Here is a 22,062-nt window from a genome sequence, read left to right as displayed (position 1 = left end):
GAAGCATTTTCGAAAAACAAAAATGCAAATTATTCTGTAAGTCCTTAAAAATAAAGGCAAGAATAAAGCAAACAGAAGTTTAAGATAATAACATGAAAAACTTCTTAATATGTAAAAAATCTAAGACTAAGTTCGAACTTAGTCATAAAACTATGAAATTGTTTATACAGATTGCCCCATAAAAGACTTGGGGACTTGCGTTTCCAAAATCAACCCTCAAATGAAGCTAAGGGTTTGATTACAATTTTCCAAAATAAAAACAAAAACAAAATCATTCAAATGATTAAAACTGGTCACTGAGAAGTTTGTGGAACTGAAGCAGGAACATCAATAGCAGCGGGCTCAATTTGGGCAGGTGCATCAACAGATGCGGTTTCAACTTGGCTTGCAGCAACAGGCTCGATTGGGCATGAAAGAGTTAGGATACCCATATCAACTTCAACATTCACGGGAGCTTCAACCACGGGAGAAGGGAAGTCCTGAGTTTGCTGAGCTTTTTCAATGGTTTCATTGATCTTAGCTAACTTCGACTCCAGGTTGAAGTTTTCTTGGCCAGCTTCAATTAGGGTATCACGACGTGAATTCAAAAATGTCCAACTTACCTCAACAGCAAATGTTTCTTCAAGGGTCTTATAATCATTTTCCCAATCAGCAATCTCATTCTTTAGCTCTTCATTTTCAGCCAAGGCAGAGTTGTAAGAAGCTTGAAGAGAGGCATGGGAGCTCTCTAAAGGATGTACCTTATCAGCAGAGACTTGAAGGTCTTCTTGTGCTTGAGTTAAGCTTTGCACGAGCTCCCCAGCGTAAACTTCTTTTTGACTCAAAAGAGCCTTCAACTCTTTGTTCTCTTCACTGGCCTTACACAGTTACTCTGAGAAGGAAGATTCGAGACGTTTTTTTTCTTTTTCTGCTTGGCTTGAGGAAGCTTTTACAACCGCCAACTCTGAAGTTAAAGCCCGCACCTGCTGCTCTAAGGTACTCTTGCTCTCTTGTAAATCTTCCATATCAATTTGTGCACTCTCAAATTGTTCCTTCAATTGATCGCCTCCAATTGAGAATCACGTGCTACCTTCTCTAAGAGGGGGATTCTGTTCATCATTTCTGTGCCAATAACATTGGCCTAAAAAAAAGGGAAATAAGAATCCTAAAGATAAAAAAAATTACAAAAAAGAAGGGAGAGAAGGAAAATACCTTCAAAGTGGCATGCACGATATCATTCATTAGAGTTAGGGAACTATGGCTCTCCAGCTTTACTTTTTCAATTGGGCCAATTAAAGGCTCCAGCCATACATCTACCTGACCTGTCTTCCTCAAAAGGTTGCTATCAGCAGGAAATTCAATAGTTACCCTCCTCATAGCAGTACTTCTACTTGAAGAGCCCACTTCCGTATGGTGAACGATAGGAGGGGGAATTGTCGAAGGAGGAGCGATAGAAGAAGTGAAAATAGCAGAAGAAGGAACAGAAACAGCTGGGGCTGGTAAGGAAGGAATCACGGGCACGGAGTTGAAAAAGAAGATAAGGGTATTTCATCTAAAACAGGCCCTAAACTTCCACTACCAAAACCACTGATGAAAAGTTGATCAATAGACTCATGAGTATCATGGGGAGTGACGTCATCGTCAGGAATTATTACTGGGGTTTCAACAGGTTCGGTAAGAGAAACAGAAAGACGAGGGGAAACTTCAGCTTCGTCATCAGAGACGATGCGTCTCCTAGCTCATGGCCTCGTCACCGGGGAACCCTTATTTTCCTCTTCTTCAGAGTCTTTTTCTTCAATAGTTTTCTTTTTCACACAAGAAGAACCCAAGACTATTTCTCGGGCTCTTTCTAAAGAGATACGGGTTCCCGAAGAGACACGAGAGGCCGCAACTGCTTCAGCAGTAACTCCTCGAATAGCAAATCCTAATAAAAAGAAGGATGGAAGTTAGAACAATAAAGGAAAATATAGGCATGAAAGAACAAAATATAAACTCTTACCATGAGTCTTTACTTTCCAACCGAAATGGTTAGAAAGTGTTTTCCAAGACCTACCATCCATTGGTGCGGTCTTCAGCAATTTATCTACCCAACCACGGAAATTGGGAACATCCTCCACAACTCTCATGGTTGCTAAAAAAAGCAAAATTAGAGAAGTTGATAAACTTGAAGGAAAAAGGCACGAGATGGATAAAAGACTTACGTGCAAAATTCCACTTCTCAGAGAAGGGAACTTTATTCTCACCCACTAAACCAACAGTGGGGGCAGCAACAAACCGGGCGTACCAGCCACGGTCCTTGTCATCTTCAGGGTTCACCAAAACCCTTTTGCTCCTAGCTACTAGTGTAAAAACACCATTGCGAAAAAGCCTAGGAGAGTAAAGATGAATCAGGTGAGGGAAAGTAAAAGGAACTTCAGCTTCAGTGGTTAAATGCCTTAAACAGGCAACAGCCCTCCATATGATTGGGCCAATTTGACCCAAACAGACATTGAAAAAACTGCAAAATTCAAGAATGACTGGGTCAATAGCTAGTTTGAACCCTAAAGTGAAAGGGTATGTGTAAACAAAAGAGAACCCAGTCAAATAAGAAGTAATTCTCTGATTTGGATTAGGGATAATAATGGGAAAATCGTTACTCCAATGGCAGTCTTTACGAACTACAGGAGTCAAAACTTCTGTAACTTGAGTGGGGTAAGCGTCAGAACGATCTAAAGCGGAAACCTGGTTTCTAAGAGATTCCCTATCATGGTAAAAAGATAGTTCTGTAGGGACTATCTCCTCTACTAAAGGCTCACGTAATGGTTCAGAAGGTTCTTTACCCCTAGAAGAAGATTTGTGAGAAAGGGAACCTCTGGTTCTAGAAGAAGGACCAGAACTAGGAGAAGGCATAGACGGACCACCACGAATAGATCCTAAGCTATGAAGCCTACCTCCTCTTCTATGCCTAATGGGGGAATTGGGAAAGGTATCAACAATGGGAACTCTCCTAGGGTTAGGGTTTGGTGAAGACATAGAGAAGAAGAATGATGCGAGGAAGAAGTAAACAGAGATTTGGAGAATTAAGTATTCAATAAGCTTTATGAGGTAAAAGACAAGGAAAGAAGTTATATTTATATCGATAAGCAACCGCCAAAGGTAAAAGTGCAGTGATGGAAGGACCATAATAATGATAACTGGCACTTCGTGAATAGTGGAGCTGTAAAAAACCTTGAAAAGGGCTGCAAAACTGCAGAACCAATGGAAAAATGACACATGTACAAAGCATTAAATGGAAGCGACAATTGAAGCGTCAATTTTGTCATAGCATTAATGGTGACAAAAATTCTCTTTTAATGAAATCCACTTCCCAAATATTCAATTGATGAATAAATAGAAAGTGGGGGGACTATTTGTATTGGGGAAAATTGTATATAAAGGTGACGTGTCAAGACACGTGGACTGGTCAAATAGTCAAAGAATTACAATTAGCCAAGAGGCACGAGCAGCAACGGAAACGAGCAAAGGCAAAGGAAGAGGCACGGGCGGTTATTCGAAGGATTCAGTGCCTGTACCTATTTAAGACATTTATATCCAAGAATCAAAAGGAATGGATCTGACAATAGAAAAGAGTGTAGATACAGTATTTAATAGGCATTAAATGCTGAATACGTTAGAGAATTTGTATTGAATATAATGATTATGTAACGTAGCATTCAATATCTTTAATTATTCATAATAGCCTTATTATGATTTGGGCAAAACGCATATCCCCAAAATATCTATAAAAGGAAGATATCTGATCAATTGTAAGGACACGAAACACTATTGGAATAAACTTTATTTTTTTGTTTTTCTCCTGATTATATTCTTGCTACCCAAATTACTCTCTTTTACATATTCTTTCGATTATCAGTAACCCGTGTTCTTCTAAATTCTAGTTTTGACTAAAATTCCATTTTTTGGTTAAACAGTCATGTTCATGTTCGCGTGGATGTCCTAATAGAATCTACACATGTTGCTGATAACAATACTGATGACTTAGTGGATACAACAACGTCAGCTGGAAAGTCTACTGCAAATGAACTTGAAGTCGAGCCAATAGAAATGTTTACAAACTGCAGAATCAGAACTTGAGCTTGAAAATTCTGAGTTTGGAGCTCATGCATTGAGAAGATCTCAAAGAAATACTAAAGAGCCTTTATGGTTATAGGATTACGTGACCGTAAAGAAGGCACACGGAGTCACTTTATATCCACTCTCTAATTATCTGTACTCTAGAAGGCTCCCAACAAAATACAAATTTCAATACTCACAGAACCACAGATTTTAATAGAAGCTTCAAAGGGCAAGAGGTGGATTGAAGCAATAGAGCTAGAAACCAAAGCCTTGGACAAGACATGGGAGATAGTGGATTTGCCCAAAGGAACGAATACAATTCGCTCAAAGTAGGTATACAATATAGAGTTTAAAGTTAATGGGAAAGTATAAAGATATAAGGCTATATTAGTTGCCAAATGATACAATCTAAGAGAGGAATTGAACTATCATGAGACATTCTCACTAGTTAATGAAAATGGCGACTATGAGATCTGTCATTCCATTAGTAGCTCCAAAGGATGGAATATATATCAAATAAATATAATGCTTTCTTGAAAGGATATTTGTATGAAAAAGTACACATGGAGATACATCAAGAATTTAAGAGACATGGGGAAATAAAGGTGTGCAAGTTGGTAAAGTATTTGTATAGGTTGAAACGTGCATCAAAGCAATGAATATCAAGCTTACTGAAGACTTACTTCATTATTTACAAAGAAGAAAGGGATAGACCTTGTGGCTATCTTAATATATGTTGATGATCTACTGATTATAAGGGTCCAGTGATCAGTTTATTCAGGAGACGAAAGATACTCTCTACATCAGACGTTTAAATTAGAAGATCTTGGGAAGCTGAAATATTTTTCGGGATAGAGGTATTGAGATCCAGTAAAGAAATTCTACTAAACCATAGGAAATATGCACTTGATCAGTTAATATCAAATTTATGATTAAGAGGAACTAAGCCAGTAGCCACTCCAATAGAATCAGTAGCTCACTTCTGCAGATATGATGGACACGTGAGAGTGGCAGAGGATAACATATTAAAGGATATATCTGCATACCAAAGGTTAATAGAGAGGCTAATATACTTGACAATCATATATAATACGAGATATTATCTTTGTTATGCATTAAGCCCGTTCATGTAAGCATCTAAAAATTCCCACTGGGAAATAGCTGTGAGGATATATAGTGAAATACATCAAACAGGCTTTAGGCATGGAGATATTAATAAGCAGTAAAGATACAAATATTTTTTTACATATTTATGTGATGTAAAATGGGGCAGCTTGTTCAAATACTAGGAGATCAGTCACAAGTCTTCTAATGAAGTCGGTGAATCACCAATCTCATGGAAGTTAAAAAATATATAGTAAATTATCTTAAGAAGTTCTCAGAAGCAGAGTACAGAAGTTTAGCAGCAGGAACAGCAGAAATTATTTGGATTTTAGGGTTTGTATGGGTCAAAATCAAACTAGAGAAATTCGATACACGGAGATGATTGTCATGAGTGACCTGCAAATCAATATGGGCAGTTTGGCCGAGGTCGATCAGTAGTCAACAGAACAAGCTGTTGAGTGGTTCATCAGGGCCGAGGTCGAGCAGCATGGATAGAAGTAATGGCTAGTATAGCTTTGGAACCTTCAAAATTCCCTTTGTTTGTACCTTTTAGGGTTCTTTGGGAATATCTCATATAATTAATAGTAGGAGAGATAAGGCAAAAGGCATGTAATATTCCATATGATAAGAACACTTGTGAAAAGTAAGCTCTCTAGATAAATACAAAGAACAACTTTCTAAAGAGATTCGATCTTTTTAGATTATTTATTGTCATTTCCACCAGATCCGAGAAAGTGCCCAATATTCTCTTATATTCTTGTCATTCATCATTGTCAAAGGAGGGAATCATTCACCTCATTTAATATTGGGTGAATCTTCCTCTTTATGCACATTTAGTACCATTTATTGTATTTATTGCTTATCATTATCCTCATTCTATTAATAACCGTAAAATTGAATGTGTATTGCATTAAATCCATTTTCATATGATCCCCACGTTATCTGCATAAACCTGTTTTAGATCCATAATTATTATTTTTAACTAGGATTAGCCCCTTATCTTTTTACTCAATTAGTTTAACAAAAAGTTTTATATTTTTTTGTCAAACAGGGTTGCGTACAAAGCTTGGGGTTTCTATCAAGCAGCTAGTGGATGTGTATTGTGATAGCAAATGAGGTTTGCAAATTACAACCAATCCATTTTTCATGGAGAAACAACACATATTGAAATAGACTATCACTTTGCCACGGACAAAATAAAGGAAGGAAAGATTAATACTAAGCACATTGGAAGAAATGATCAACGAGCAGATTCATTAACTAAAGGGGTTAGAAGGGTGCAACATGAGCTTCTATTAGGTAAGTTTGGAGCGCTTAACATTTTGCCCCCTCAAGCTTGAATGCAAGTGTTAGAATAACTTACTCTGTGTGTAGACCATAGTTAGATGTAGCTCAACTATAGTTGGCCAGCTAGCACAAGATGTTAGAGTTAACTAATTAGTGGAGTTAGTTAATTAAATCATTTTCTCTTCTTCTCCAAAGTATCTTTCTCTCGACTAGCTTCCTCTCTACGCCATTCCTCTGCCTTAATCTCCATGGCTAAACCTTGAGTTTAGCTCAACTCACAGAGTACGCAAAGAAATCATTCTCTTCTTCTTCAAAGTATCTTTCTCTCGACTAGCTTCCTCTCTATGCCATACCTCTGCCTTAATCTCCGTTGCAAAACCTCGACTTTAGATCAACTTACAGAGTACACTGGTTTTGATATATGCGATAAAAATTTTGGAAAAAGATGATAATGTTATGAAATATAACTCAAAGTAACAATATGGAACAAGGAAATAAAAGCAATTTAGTAAAACATGAACAAGAAATGGAGATAGAGAGAAGGAAGAGATTTTCTTCTTCAATTGTGTGTATTTTCCTATCTATTACAAGGCTTTTATATAGGCATAAAAAGTGAAGAAAATATGTCATGGAATATGTCATTGAACATAGAAAATATGTCATTGAATATGTCATTAAGCATTTGACATGAAGATCATGGAGGAAGAGTAGACATCCACCATAATATGATATTTATCATAACACTCCCCCTTGGATGTCCATAAATAATGTGCCTCGTTAAAACCTTATTAGGAAAAAACCCTATGGGAAAAAAATCCTAGTGAGGGAAAAAGAGTACACATATTTAGAAATACGCCTTTTGGTTGCCTCGTTAAAAACCTTGCAAGGAAAACCCAGTGGGACAAAACCTTGTAAGGAAAAAAGAGTACAACGCGTATTAACTCCCCCTGATGAGAGCATCAATTCACATCCTTGAGCCTTCACATCCCAATCTTGTACACTAGTTTCTTGAAGGTTGACGTCGGTAGAATCACTTGAAAGAATCTGTTGCACATTGATATCACCATTCTTTTGAAGATCATGTATGGAAAATAACTTTGGTGAAATGCGATTTGTCCTAACTCCTTTTATGAATCCTCCCTTCAATTAGGCTATTCATGATGTATTGTCTTCATACAAAATTGTGGGTAGTTTGTAACACTTCAAATTATTTTTGGCTCAAATAAGATGTATTATAGACCTCAACCATACACATTCTCGACTTTCTTCATGAATAGCAATTATCTTAGCATGATTAGATGAAGTAGCCACGATTGATTTCTTAGTCGATCGTTAAGATATGACAATACCTCCACATGTAAACACATAGCATGTTTGAGATCAAGTCTTGTGTGTGTCAGATAAATACTCTACATCGGCATAACCAACAAGATCGGGATTGCAATCATTGCCATAAAATAAGCCCACATTGGTAGTCCCTTTTAGATAACACAATATGTGTTTGATTTCACTCCAATGTCTCCTTGTAGGAGCAGAGCTATATCTTGTTAAGATATTAACTGAAAATGTTATGTCATGCCTTTTAGTGTTAGCAAGATACATTAGTGCATCAATTGCACTAAGATATAGTACTTCAGGACCAACAAGTTCTTCATTATTTTCATGAGGTCGGAATGGATCTTTATTTATATCGAGTGATCTCACAACGGGGTACTAAATGGATGTACTTTATCCATATAAAATCGCTTTAAAATCTTTTTAGTGTATGTTGATTGATTGATAAAAATTTCATCTTTCATATACTCAATTTGTAGACCAAGACAAAATTTTGTCTTTCCAAGATCTTTCATTTCAAATTCTTTCTTTAAACAGATTACTGCTTTAGGAAGCTGTCTGGGAGTTGTAATGATATTTGAATCAACATACACAAAGATTATAACAAATTCAAATCCAGATCTTTTTATAAAGATACAAGGACAAATTGAATCATTCTTGTACCCTTCTTTCAATAGGTACTCACACAGGCGATTATACCACATGCGCCTTGATTGTTTCAATCCGTATAAGGATTTTTGAAGCTTTATTTAATAGATTTCTTGGAAACATTAATATGCTTCAGAACAATTTTAATCCTTCAATGATTTTCATTATACGCATATCAAGTTTTCATGTATTGCCAGATTAAAACTTGAAATAATTATATCCACCATAAGAGAACATGTATCCATATAATCAATGTGAAGATATTTACTAATTTTCTTGTGTCACAAGTCGTATTTAGGTCTATCGACATGAAATTTTTGCACAAGAACATATTTATACCTCCATTGGCTTTATACTTGCAGGTGTTGGGACTATCCGCCCAACTTCACATTTTTCAAGTGAAGTCAATTTTCATTGCGTATTTTTCATTTGGCCAATCATTTATCTGTCCAAATTTCATGACAGATTTGAGCTCAAGATCCTCGTCAATATTAATAATATTGAGCGCTACATTATGTTAACAATATTGTCGACGATCATTTTATATCGGTTCAATTATTGCACAATAAAGACATAACTTATTGAGATCTCTTTATCTCATTATTTTCAGGTACCTGAGCCTCTCACATGAGGTCTTACGAAGTGTTATGTCGTGGTGCTCTTCTAGAGCACTTGCCTCCTTATTATGACCATTTTGCCCCTCTTCTTCTTCAAGGAGTTTTATCTTTGGAACCGATTGGTCTGTTATGCTTCATGCGTGCCATAGACTCTGTCCCTCATGGACTTTATTCTAGTTGGAGCATTAACAGCTGAAATATGACATTTAGCTTTGGGTCAGCAAATGCGTCTGGCAATAATTTATAAATTAATTATCACTTGAACTTCAAGTTCATATTTTCTTGTACGAGGATCTATATGTATTCATAATAATTCATTTCACGTATCACTTTCTCAGCTATCCATTTTTCCCCCTAATGTTGGGATCACCAACACATTTTCCAACCTTCTTTGGGAACCCATCTTTATGCATTGTGGTGGCATAATTAAATCATATAGCACATTCATATTTCTATATAGAAATTCTTTGGTTCCTGACCCTGAACCGATTGTGATAGGGAGAAATTTTCATAACTTGGCTAGATGCGTACAAGTGCTGGTATATATTAAATAATACATCTCATACCAAATTTCATTTTTGGGAGTTTTGTTCTCATAACCAATAATTTAGCTATAATTGGAGGCATACAATTTCCGCTAAACCAGCTTGAATTTAAACCAGTATTATCAAGATAAATCATCATAATTTACATTCTGGAATTGTGCTCTAATAATTTGAGCAAGCAATCTTGCAAAAACCAAACTGCAAGTTGATAACAAATGCACATGTGACCATAAAATAAATGCATCTATTAAAATCATATAATAGTAAATGGTCCACATGGCAGGTGACTGCACACATATATATATATATATATATATATATATATATATATATATATATATATATATATATATATATATATATATATATATATCACCTTTTATTCCTTCCAAAAATCAAGGGATTCAATCCCAACCTTTAACTGGTATATCATGAGAATAAGCAGCACAAGAGAATTCTTGAAGAATCTTCTATTCTTCAATATATTTCAATGTAATTCTTAATTAATTTTTCGCATCATAATTGAACCGAGATGGTCAACTGGTCATGCCAATTAATATTTGTTTTAGTAAACCTCTAGTTTACTTGTGGCATATGATTCCAGCATCATGCTTATATTTGTGTAGTACAAATAGAAAGAAGATCGGGTAACCTTTCATATTTACCCGGTATGATTATAGAAATATGAAGATATTCAATCTTCCTTTCATTTATAGTCTCAATATGCCAATTACTTTGACTTATATATTTGAAACTCAAAAAGTTTCTTTTGAGACTTTACAATATCAATGTCATGAATAAGTTTATTCATCCGGGTAGTAACAAATTAGTTTTTCAGAGTTCTTAATAACTTTTGTACTACAAGATCTTTTATCATACCATTCATATGGTAAATGTCTCCTTCATGGATAAAATTACATCATAATAAATTGTCATGGTCAAAATCATCATAAACAAAATCATTTCTTGCTTTAACTTTGCCTTTAATAACTTTTATAAGGCATGACAAAATAATATTTGGCGTACCACATGTACGCGACCAATGACATATTCATGTAACCACACAATAATATTTATTCTCTTTATTTTACTCAAACCTCCCTTAGAGGTGAGTTGTGTGGTATTCATATAATCATGAATTGCATGTCTTTATTCATTGCTTTTATCACATATTGTCACATTCAACTTTAGGAATGAGTTTGCATTCTCAATGCTTATCACAAGTCACATTCTCTTCAAGGAATGGATCATAATCAGCGATGTGCTTTATTATTTTCATACCAATTTGATGGTAAGCATTGCCTTCACATTTTGAAGGACTATTTTGAGAACCCTTATTGTTCTCCTTTTATAATCATAGTGATGATTATTATTATTTTGATATTTGGAACACTCACGTTCATTGTTCAACCACTTGTCTTCATTGAAACTTATTATGCACTGCTATCACATTCACTTCAAGAATGGAGCAAATCAAGTGGGACAATTTTCATGTCTTTTCATGATAAATATATTATTTTTCTTTAGTCATCATTATATCATCAATATGGTACAGTGAGACTCAAATCCAATGTCTTACCAAAATAAAAGCATGTTAGACCATGACAAATTGGGACTCAAACCCAACTCTTATCATTATGGAGCATCAGGACTTGATCCCGATGTCTTAATCAATAGCATAATAGGCTAAACAATATTGAGATTCATTCTCAAGCCTTAATTTCAATCACATGCCAAGAAAGTTGTACACAGCTAATTTGTAACTTAGCAAATCAAATTTGCTTTCTTAAATAAGTGTACAAATCTCAAATCAGTGTAAAGCTTTATCAATTATTTGTAGCATCTATATGAAATACAACTTTTTGTAATCAGAATATTTCTTCTAAATTGTATTAGAATTTAAATGGATCATAAAATAATTGTCATAATATTTATTGGGCCTCTCTAAAAAATATTGTTGTTTTCGGGATATACCCTACCAATTGGATTTGATTTAATGTCATGACTTTCCTTCACTCAATTCAACCAAGCAATTAGTGAATAAATTTATCAAAAGTACAACATATAGGTAACAACACATATATAGTACTAATACATAAATTCAGCATTTATATTACCTGAAAAGTGTCATTATAGGTAACAACTTACCAGTTGTAGCTTATGCGTCATTCATATAAAATACTTGAAAATGGTAAGCCAATAGCAAACATCAAGTAGATCATGGATACTCGAAAATACCTCCTCTAGTAGTCATACTAATCGTTGTTTCTTTCAAATGATATGATCATAAATTATGAAGTATATTTTCTCAATAGCTGGTTTGTTTTCCAAATTTCAAAGAAGTAATTAATCAACCTAGATAAAGATGTGAAGTATTTCTTGTTTTCTTCAAGATGATTTATGCTTCTAATCAGTATGACCCAATTTTTTTTATTCTTTTTTTTTTAACTATATGCAAGTGTAAAAATCCAAAATAGAAAATATTCATCAAAGTAAAAGAAAATGTCAAAAGCGACAAGACATATTGAAGATAGTTAACACACAAATATACATAAGACAACTTATATAACATATCCTTGGTTACCATGACATGCATCATATTAACAATTAACTGGTACTATGATTTTCACTTATAGAACTTCAAAAAATTTATTCCATTCATGTGATATAAAAAATATAATATTAATATATGCTTATGCAATACAGGTGTTAGTACGAAGTTGTGTGCATATGAGATATTAAAGAAATAACAAGTAAAAGATAATTATACCTTCGTACGTTTCATTACTTACCATATGTAGTTTCTTTTTACATCTAACCATGAGATGATATGTATGGCTTCTAATTGCAATCTTTTCGGATGTAGGCAAAATTTTGTAGATATATATAAAATTGGTGAGAGACTCGTGTTGATAACGTGTTATGAAATATTACTCAAAATAACAATATGGAACAAGGAAATAAAAGCAATTTAGTAAAACATGAACAAGAAATGGAGATAGAGAGAAGGAAGAGATTTTCTTCTTCAATTGTGTGTATTTTCCTATCTATTACAAGACCTTTATATAGTCATGAAAAGTGAATAAAATATGTTATGGAATATGTCATTGAACATAGAAAATATGTCATTGAATATGTCATTAAGCATTTGATATGAAGATTATGGAGGAAAAGTAGACATCCACCATAATATGATATTTATCATAACAGATAAAATATTAACTAAAAGACATTTTAAGGATGACTGAGAAACAATATCGATATCCTGGAAAATTCATAATAAAGGTAATAATTTTCCTAAAAAAACTGATGAAAATTTATAAAAGAAAAGGGAAGAAGAATCTCCACACAATTTTGTGTTGTTGATTTAAAAGCCAGATAAATATTTCAACTAATTTGGCATCCTATTTTTCTGGTCGGAATTAATGTATTTTCTGTCAAATTTAATTTTCGAGTGACAAATCAAAGTGATTTTAAAGTTACAAAATTTTTTGGCATCCTATTTTTTTTATTATTATTTTGAGTTATAACGGGCAGTTGGGCATAACAAATGTTGCACTTAGCAAATTTCAGTCATTTCGTTCGGTTTGTTGAGAAGAAATTATGTGTCACTTAGTGAATTTAAGGCTAAGATGCTGATTTTCTCAACTGCAAATTTGGTCGACTTTTATTGTCAATAAATCTAATCATTAAGTTGACACTTACCATTGGAGCTGGTGGTTGATGATCCATTCATTTTCTCCCCCTTTTTGATACTGATGGGACCGAATTATGAAGTTGGAAAGCAGCTAAAGTAACCATCTGGATTTCAGAGGAACAAACTTTCGTCTTTTCACAAATCGTGCTTTTGCCGCCTCGTAGTTCAAAAAATTATAAAACATTTTTAGAAACCTTATACAACTTATCTGGGCTAACTATATAATTCAACTCCTTCCGACATGCTTGACAAAGGTTAGTTGTAATATCATACGAAAGTACTATTTCAATATCCAATTCAAATATTTACAATAATTGGTAGAAGTACTGCAAATGTTTTATGAATAATACTTTTTGGAAAACCTTACAATAACACATGTGGAACAATGATATAACTCAATCAAGACCACAGTTATTTCACTCTTTAGATAAATGTGCACAAAGTATCGAAACATTTTATCTTCTTCTTAGACGTGCGTTTAAAACCATAAAAGAAACATTATTTTATCTCATTTTATATGATGCTATTATTATTTGATTATACATTATACTTATTGTGTAATTCCATATATGTAAATTACTCTTTCAAAAACTAATAAATTAATGCCTAATTTCACTAGATACCATGAATTTGATCTGAAAAAATTTGTATACACACTCTATGTGTGTTTATTCCTAATCAATTACAATATGAAGCGCATTTTATATATGCACGATAGCCATAGGTGATTAGTATGTACTCTCGCCTTAATAATATGCCTTCTAATAATGATAATTTTATGCAATTTAAGGTAAACACCGAATTTAATATACTAAACGCCGTCAATTATTTAGTGTAGATATGAATCCGTGAGTTGTGACTTGTGAGCAGCGACCAGACACGGGTTCCCCTTAATCCACCGTCATTTGCGCAGTGTATCAATGCTTAACTTCACTCATTGCATAAGTCCACGCGTTCAAAGCTCGCCACTTTTCCTCCACTTTCCTTTTATTTTTGTCTTCTACTTTCCTTTTCCTTTTAAATTCTTCATTCAATAGTGCCATGACCCTCCTTTATAATAGTAAAGCCCTTATTTATCCCCCACCTCTCTCTCTCCACTCTCTCTATAATAAATAAGTTCACATTTCACATTAATACCGTGTTTATCCAAACTTCTTCAAGTTAAAAAGTATTTTTTTTAAAAAAAAATAACTTTTTCAAAATTAAAGTGTTTGGCCAAATTTTTGAAAAAAAAAAAGTGATTTTGAGTTTTAGAGAAACAGAAAAAAATTGGTTTTCCCATAAATACTTTTTTGAGAAGCAGTTTTAAAAAAAAAAATAAACTTAGAAATACTTTTTAAAGTTTGATCAAATATTAATTGTTGGTCAGAAGTATTTTTTAAATTAATTAGTCAAACATAAATTATTTCTCACTAAAAATACTTTTGAAAAAAAAATATTTAAAAAAAATACTTTTCAAAATAAGCTTTTAATTTTTTATTTTTGTGTTGGGCCAAACATGTTATAATACTACTCCATAGTACATTACCACTCTAGTCCTATCATTAACGTGCATCACTAGTGTTCCATCCGACAAACAAAATGGCGGAAGAAGAAGTGGGAGAGGAGTACCTTTTCAAGATTGTGGTAATTGGTGATTCTGCTGTAGGCAAATCCAACTTGCTGTCCCGTTTTGCCCGTGATGAATTTGACCATAACTCTAAGGCCACCATTGGAGTTGAGTTCCAAACCCAAGTAGTGGAAATTGATGGCAAGGAAATTAAGGCCCAAGTTTGGGACACAGCTGGTCAAGAACGTTTTCGGGCAGTCACTTCTGCTTATTATAGAGGTGCTGTTGGGGCTCTCATTGTTTATGATATTAGTAGGAAGACTACTTTTGAGAATATCAAACGTTGGCTTGATGAACTCAACAGTAAGCCCCTTTTTCCTTTATTTTGGATTTTATTTGGCAAGCATCTAATTGCGGATTTCTTTTTGGACTTGGATTCGCAATGATTTTGGTTTGATCTGGATCCATTGTTTCTCTCCTCTGGTACTTTATAAGCTGGGGTAGTTGATACTGTGCATTTTATTTCCTTTTTGGTAAATGCTGATTTGTTCATTCTTCCATCAATTAACTTGGTCTGTGCGTAGTTTTCATCAATGTTTGGGTGTTTTTCATCTTTATTGATGTTATAAGTTGCGATTCGATGCAGCAAATGTGGTTTAAATTAACTAAAGGAATTCCCCAGTTACCAGAAAAAGGGGTATTGCAATGTCTCTGGAAAAATGCACTCTTGATTTACTAAATTGTTTACCTAAATCTTTACACATGGAAAGAGTAAACTAATGATATCTGATTCTGGGCTGTAGTAGTTGTTGGTTTACTATTGCATAAGGTTCATATCTATAAGCTAGTTGTAAGGGTATTTATTCTTCTGGATTATAAAAAATTTTAAAAAACAAATAAAAAAAAGAGTATCAATTTTGCTGGTTATTTCAGTCCCGAGTATTTTATGCGTATGAGCGTGTGTTATTTTGATTCTAAACCTGTTTGAAGCTCGACATGCTGCAAGTTTCATTTTGTGTGGACCCCATTGTATCAAGGCAAATTGTTTGTCTATATATTATTGTGAAAAATGTAATAAAATCAACTGGCCAGCTATGAACAGCTATATCGATTATTTACTGGTACGGCTATTGTGAGTAGCCTGATAGATTTGAGAATAACAATGTGCCATACATACAATATTTTAGACGACTGGGAACTAGTTCTATTCTGGTGAATGAAGAGTCCCATCCCAGTCTTCCTTGTATGAAGTCCAACCTGTGCTTACTTATGTGTCAAGAGAAGAAATCTAAATATAAGTTTGAATTTTGGCATCATTAAGGCTTTAAGGAGCATTGCTTTAAAATTGGGTCATTTTCTAGCTTGTCTTCCACTTGCAGTTGTGCAACCAAGATAGTTCTGCTGGAAGTCCTGGACTTGTCTGATTTTCATACAGTCGACCCAAACTAGTTGGAATTGAGGAGTTGTTGTGTCTAAAATCTGAAACTCTAACTTGTTAGGAGCTAATTTTCAAAGAAATGCAGATTGAGATATCCCATAGGTAGCATGACAAATATTTGTTCTGTATTATTTGATTTCAGTTGTTCGCCACGCTTCACATTAAGTAACCTAGAATATCTGTATCATCCCGCCAATATACAATTTCACTTATCTGTTCAAGAATCTGAATGTATGTGGATCTTCTCAAGCACTGCACATCCATTATAGGATTATACTAATGGTAACTCACAAGTTTTAATAAATTCTCAAGTATTCTTCCTGCTATTGTAGCTGATGCATTTTGATTGTTTTGCTACCCCCCTTCTGGAATTTCAATATTCGTTTTACCATATAGTTTTTTAACCCATTGCTTAAATGGTAATGCAGCTCACTGTGATACGACAGTTGCAAGGATGCTTGTTGGAAACAAGTGTGATTTGGAGAACATCAGAGATGTGAGTGTAGAGGAAGGAAAAAGCCTTGCAGAAGAGGAAGGATTATTCTTTATTGAAACATCTGCACTGGACTCTACTAATGTCAATACAGCCTTTGAAATTGTCATCCGCGAGATATACAAAAACTTGAGCCGGAAAGTTCTCAATTCTGATTCATACAAGGCAGAATTATCAGTGAATCGGGTTAGCCTTTCCAATGGAACCGACATGTCAAAGCAAAATGCATCGTGCTGTTCCAGATAGTTTTTACAATAATTATTATGTCGATCTTTAGTCTCTTTACCTTTTTGGACTGCCCTGAGTTCAAGCTGGGCAGTTTCTCAAGGGTGCTGTCGTGTTACTTTTAGTTCATTGCTGCAGTCTTGCAACTAAGGGTGCAGTACGCAATAGTCCCAATAGGGTATAATTGTATCTTTACGAGGCAACAGAATAAATATTTGACGAAGGATTGAGTTTTGACAAAATTCCTAACGTTCTTTTCCTTCATTGTAGACAATGACTTTACCAACCTCAAGCGTAAAAACGAATTAAGAAGCTTTACAAGTATGGGTGTAGGAGGAATATACTAGGGTTCAAGTGTAAACATCCTCTAGTATTACAGCTAGCCGTTATATGTGTCAGGCGCGTATCTCGCCGCTTACGATTACGTGGAGGCGTGATAGTTGGGCACGGTTATGGGTGGACACGGCGTATCTCGAAGTTTAGTATCCGTTCGAGGCCTTGTGGATTCGCAAAAATTAATTTTGAGATGCCATCTTTCAAAAATGAATTTGCGCGATCTAAGAGGTGATATTCATTCATATCTAGAGGCTCCAAACCATATAATAATCGAAATAATAGAGCAATTGATTCTCTCACAGATGAAAACTCTTGGCCCACAGATGAAAATCACTTTTTTAACTTAAATTCTCGCAAAGCGGTATAACATACGCATAGCCCAGCCTTACATACTAATTACCTTTAATTTAATTAAAAAATATAAAAGGTAAAGCCTTTACTTCCAGCTTTGAAGTTAACGTTCACCTACAATAGGCCAAAAGTGCTATTTTCAAAAGTAAGGTGTTTGGCCATGTTTTAAAAGAAAAAAAATATTTGTTTAATAAAAGCAGAAGCACTTTTTGAGAGGAAAAAAAATAACTTATTTCCAAAATTAATTTTTAAAAAAATACTTTTGAAAAATATATTTAAAAGAACTTTTAAAAACTTAGTCAAACATTAATTAATATTAAAAGTATTTTTTAAATAAATTAGTTAAACACAGTAAGTTAATTTAATAAGCTTGGCCTATAAATCTTCTTTGTTTGGGTTGAGTGAGGTCAAGTCTAGTAGAAATGGTATGGGGTCGCCATTTTTAAAATGGTATTTACTTTTTATTCAGCATTTTTAATGATGAGCAAAAGTAGTCACTACTCTATTAAAATTAATATGAAAAGACGAAGTTACCCTTTCTTCTATCTCTTTTCCTTCCCAAACCCTCTATCAAAATTTCAAAACCCTTTCTCCTGAACAAAATTTACCAAACTCGTTACTTCTCTTCCCCAACTCCATCCCACTTCCTAAACCCAAAGGCAGACCACTTTTTCGGCGTTGCAGACCACTTCTCCAATTTTATTTATTTTTTTTTTCTTTTGGTTGGTTAGGTTATGTAGTCTTTTATGTTTTTAGTTGTTTCTTTTTGTTATTAGCTTTATGTTGTGTAATTTGACATCAATCTTATATGTAAATTGCAATTATTATTTTTTTTATTTTTGTGAAAAGATACAAATAACGTTTGGTTTTCTGCTACGTTATGGATCCTGAACTTACAATTACAAGTTCAAAAGTTAAGGACACTTGCTCCTAAACTTCGAGTTCCAAGTTCAAAAGTTAAGGACACTTGGTCCTGAACTTAGAATTACAAGTTCAAAAGTTAAGGACACTCGGTCCTGAACTTAGACTAACAAGCTCAAAAGTTAATGACAATAGGTCCTGATCTTACAGTTACAAGTTCAAAAGTTAAGGACAATAGGTCCTGAAGTCCTGAACTTAGACTAACATGCTCAAAAGTTAAGGACAATAGGTCCTGAACTTAGGCTAAGAAGCCCAAAAGTTAAGGACAATAAGTCCTGAACTTAGACTAACAAGCTCAAAAGTTAAGGACAATAGGTCATGTAGTACTGAAATTAGACTAACAAGCTCAAAAGTGAAGGACAATAAGTCCTAAACTTAGGCTAAGAAGCCCAAAAGTTTAAGGACAATAGGTCTTGAACTTAGACTAACAAACTCAAAAGTTAAGGACACTTGGTCCTGAACTTACAGTTACAAGTTCAAAAGTTAAGGACATGTAGTCCTGAACTTAGAGTTCCAAGTTCAAAAGTTAAGGACATGTAGTCCTGAAGTCCTGAACTTCGAGTTCCAAGTTCAAAAGTTAAGGACATGTAGTCCTGAAGTTAAGGTCAAAAGTTAAGGACATGAGCAGAAGGGTATTTTCGTCCGAGCAGTTAAAGTTTATTAAAGCAGTGGCTAAAGACTAAAAGACATTTTAAACAGTGACTTAAAAGTAAATACATGTGTTATTAGTGGCTAACCGTGCACTTCCCCCGTCAAGTCTACTTGAGGAGAGGGGTGCACCTCATTTTACTGGGTGTCCTCCCACTTGACACTCATTTAACTTTTGGTCCTATTTTTAAAATTTCATAAATATAAGTAAATTTGTTTTTATTATTTAAAATAAATTTTTAAAAATAAGTATTTTGTTGTCATATTTATATTTTAAGATATGTTCATGTTTGGATATGATTAAACAAACTGGGTGCTATGAAAAAATTAAATGTACGGATATATTATACAAATAATAAATAAAATATTTTTAAGTAAATATCTAGGTAAAATTATATAGTATATAATATATTATATAATGTATTACATAAATGAAAGGATTTATAAGTCAAGTGCATAATAGACTTTTCAAGTAAAAGTATTATAAAATCTGGCCAAGGTGATTGATGATAACTATGGCAAAGTAAAATAATTTTTGTGTAATAAAAGAAAGAACAGTAACTTTTGGGTAATAAATATAAAATTGATTGATTTTTACGTAGAAAAATATATAATAATTTTTGAGTAATGAATACAAAACTAAATGACCACTCCCTTTTCCTCCTCCTCCTTCCTCCTGAAAAATCTATGATCACACAACTAAAATTAAAAAGAATGAGATATACTGGGGTTTGTTGAGTTTGATGTCCAAGAAGACAAAGTGGGTTAGTGATTTTTGAAAGTTTGGCCTGAATCTAACTATTGAGAATTACTGGGAATGGTATTAGAAGTTTGAATACCAAACCTGGAGTGATTTGAAGTTTATGTGGAGCAATTTGTATCAATTTTGAAGCAAAAACATGGTGAAATTTCTACACAGATAACTAAATGTGCCAAACTAATTTAAATAACGTTCAAAATTCAAACAGTGGCGTATAAATCATAATCAACCTATTTGTGCAACTCTCCACCGAAGAAAGGGCCGAGCAAGAGGAAGCCAATTAGTAAAAATAGCACGATATAGTCAGTTTTCGGATTGGTCATTCAAAAATAGTCAGCGTTTACCAAGTCAATGAAAAATAGCCACTATTTTGCTGCACCAAAGACCGGTCCAGCATAATATACTGGAGTTCGGTGCACCTGTGTATGAACTCCAGCATATTATGCTAGACCGGTATACTTTGATGGCTCCAGTATAATATACTTGAAACTGGAGCACCGGTGCTCCAAACTCCAGTATATTATGCTGGACCGGTATACTTGTTGGAACTCCAGTATATTATGCTGGAATTCTAGTGTACTTATGTTGGAACTCCATCATATTATGCTGGAGTTCCAGCATACTTATCTTGGAACTCTAGTATAATATGCTGGAGTTCAAGTATACTTATGCTGGAACTCCAGCATAATATACTGGCGTATTTTTCGGGTTTTAAATAGTGTTTTCGCTCAAATTTATCTTTACATGAAAAGTAGCTAAATTTCGATTACTTTTGAAACTGGGTTATTTTTGAACGATCAGTTGTAAATCTGGCTTTTTTTGAATTTCACCCCTTCTAAGGGGCTAGCCAACTCAGGCCCATTGGCTGAGGGAGCGATTCCAGGCAGACCTATTGATGTCGTTTGGTAGGGTATATAGGAATGATACTAAATATGATGTATTAGTAATGTTGCATTAGTAATTCTGAAATTAGTTATGTTGGTGTTAATTATGTTGTGATTATTTCTTATCGATTTTTTGGTTTGGTGTATTAAAAAATAACATACATTGCATAATTGTTTTAAAAATTATTTATTTACAAAATACACTCCGATGGTTTGGAAAACATTTTGAAAGGGAAATTCTATTTTTAAACATGCTCTATCAAAAACTATGGCATTACTAATGCCATAGTTTGTTGTGTATAAGAATAGTATTGAATATGGAATATAACTAATACATGCATTAGTTAGGGAATCTTACGGAAATGTCGCAAATAAGTCCTAACTTATCAACCTCTAGCCATTAACCATACACTTACCAAAACTAGTCAAGCACATACAAAAATTAAAAACCCAAAGAAATAAGAATTCTTTCTCTCTAAGAATCATACGCAAAGATCTCCTTCCATATTTTTAAGCATGATCAACAACATTAGATGCAAAACGGAAAGAAAAATTCATGGATGGGGTAGCAAACAAGGTGATGAAATATATAAAATAAAAAAAATATAAGATTCCAAAAATCTAAGCAAAAAAGAGACATTTTTCAATGGGCATAGTTGAATATTCATTGAAAACTCATAGATGAGTCACTATACAAAATTTGAGGAAGATTGGAGGTGATTTGGATTGAACTGATATCAAAATTCGTAGTTAAAATCGAGTTCAAAAAGTTCTTCTGCGACACATGTATTAAACATGTATCTCACATGCAGGTATAAATAGATATATATGTGATACACATTTAATACAAATACGATACATATATGATATATAAATTATACACAATATGATACACATATCATCTTTTTCCATGTTCATCTTCTACTTCAAATTTTTAATTCAAACCACCACAAAACTCTACCAAATCATCCCAAAACTGAGATTTAAACTTCTTAAGATGTATCCAATCTATTCCAACAATACTCACTCAAAAGAAAGTAAAAATTTAACATTTTTTTGGCTACAAATAACTAATTGGCTAATATTGATAATATTTTATGAATTGACTAATTTTTGTACTAACGTATCAGCTGACATAACTAGTAATTTG

General features: G+C 33.8%; 1 protein-coding gene across 1 annotated transcript; it reads left to right on the top strand.

Moving 5' to 3' along the window:
* Positions 1–14,749: 14,749 nt before the first annotated feature.
* On the top strand, positions 14,750–17,254 carry LOC107778660 (ras-related protein RABA5b-like). Its single transcript, XM_016598951.2, has 2 exons — positions 14,750–15,219; positions 16,723–17,254. The coding sequence occupies exons 1-2, from the start codon at positions 14,889–14,891 to the stop codon at positions 17,031–17,033; spliced, it is 642 nt and encodes a 213-aa protein (XP_016454437.1). The 5' UTR covers positions 14,750–14,888; the 3' UTR covers positions 17,034–17,254.
* The last annotated feature ends 4,808 nt before the right edge of the window (positions 17,255–22,062 follow it).

This window comes from Nicotiana tabacum, chromosome 22, assembly GCF_000715075.1.
Source record: "Nicotiana tabacum cultivar K326 chromosome 22, ASM71507v2, whole genome shotgun sequence".
Lineage (NCBI taxonomy): Eukaryota > Viridiplantae > Streptophyta > Magnoliopsida > Solanales > Solanaceae > Nicotiana > Nicotiana tabacum.
The sequence above is the reverse complement of the archived record's forward strand: the minus strand, read 5'-3'. Positions and strand labels throughout refer to the sequence as shown.

What these genes read in the sequence shown, in the direction of transcription:
- LOC107778660 (XM_016598951.2), top strand. Translation starts at nt 14,889, where the DNA reads ATGGCGGAAGAAGAAGTGGGAGAGGAGTACCTTTTCAAGATTGTGGTA. An exon ending in TTGGCTTGATGAACTCAACA is followed by an intron (nt 15,220 to 16,722) that starts GTAAGCCCCTTT and finishes ATGGTAATGCAG; the next exon opens with CTCACTGTGATACGACAGTT.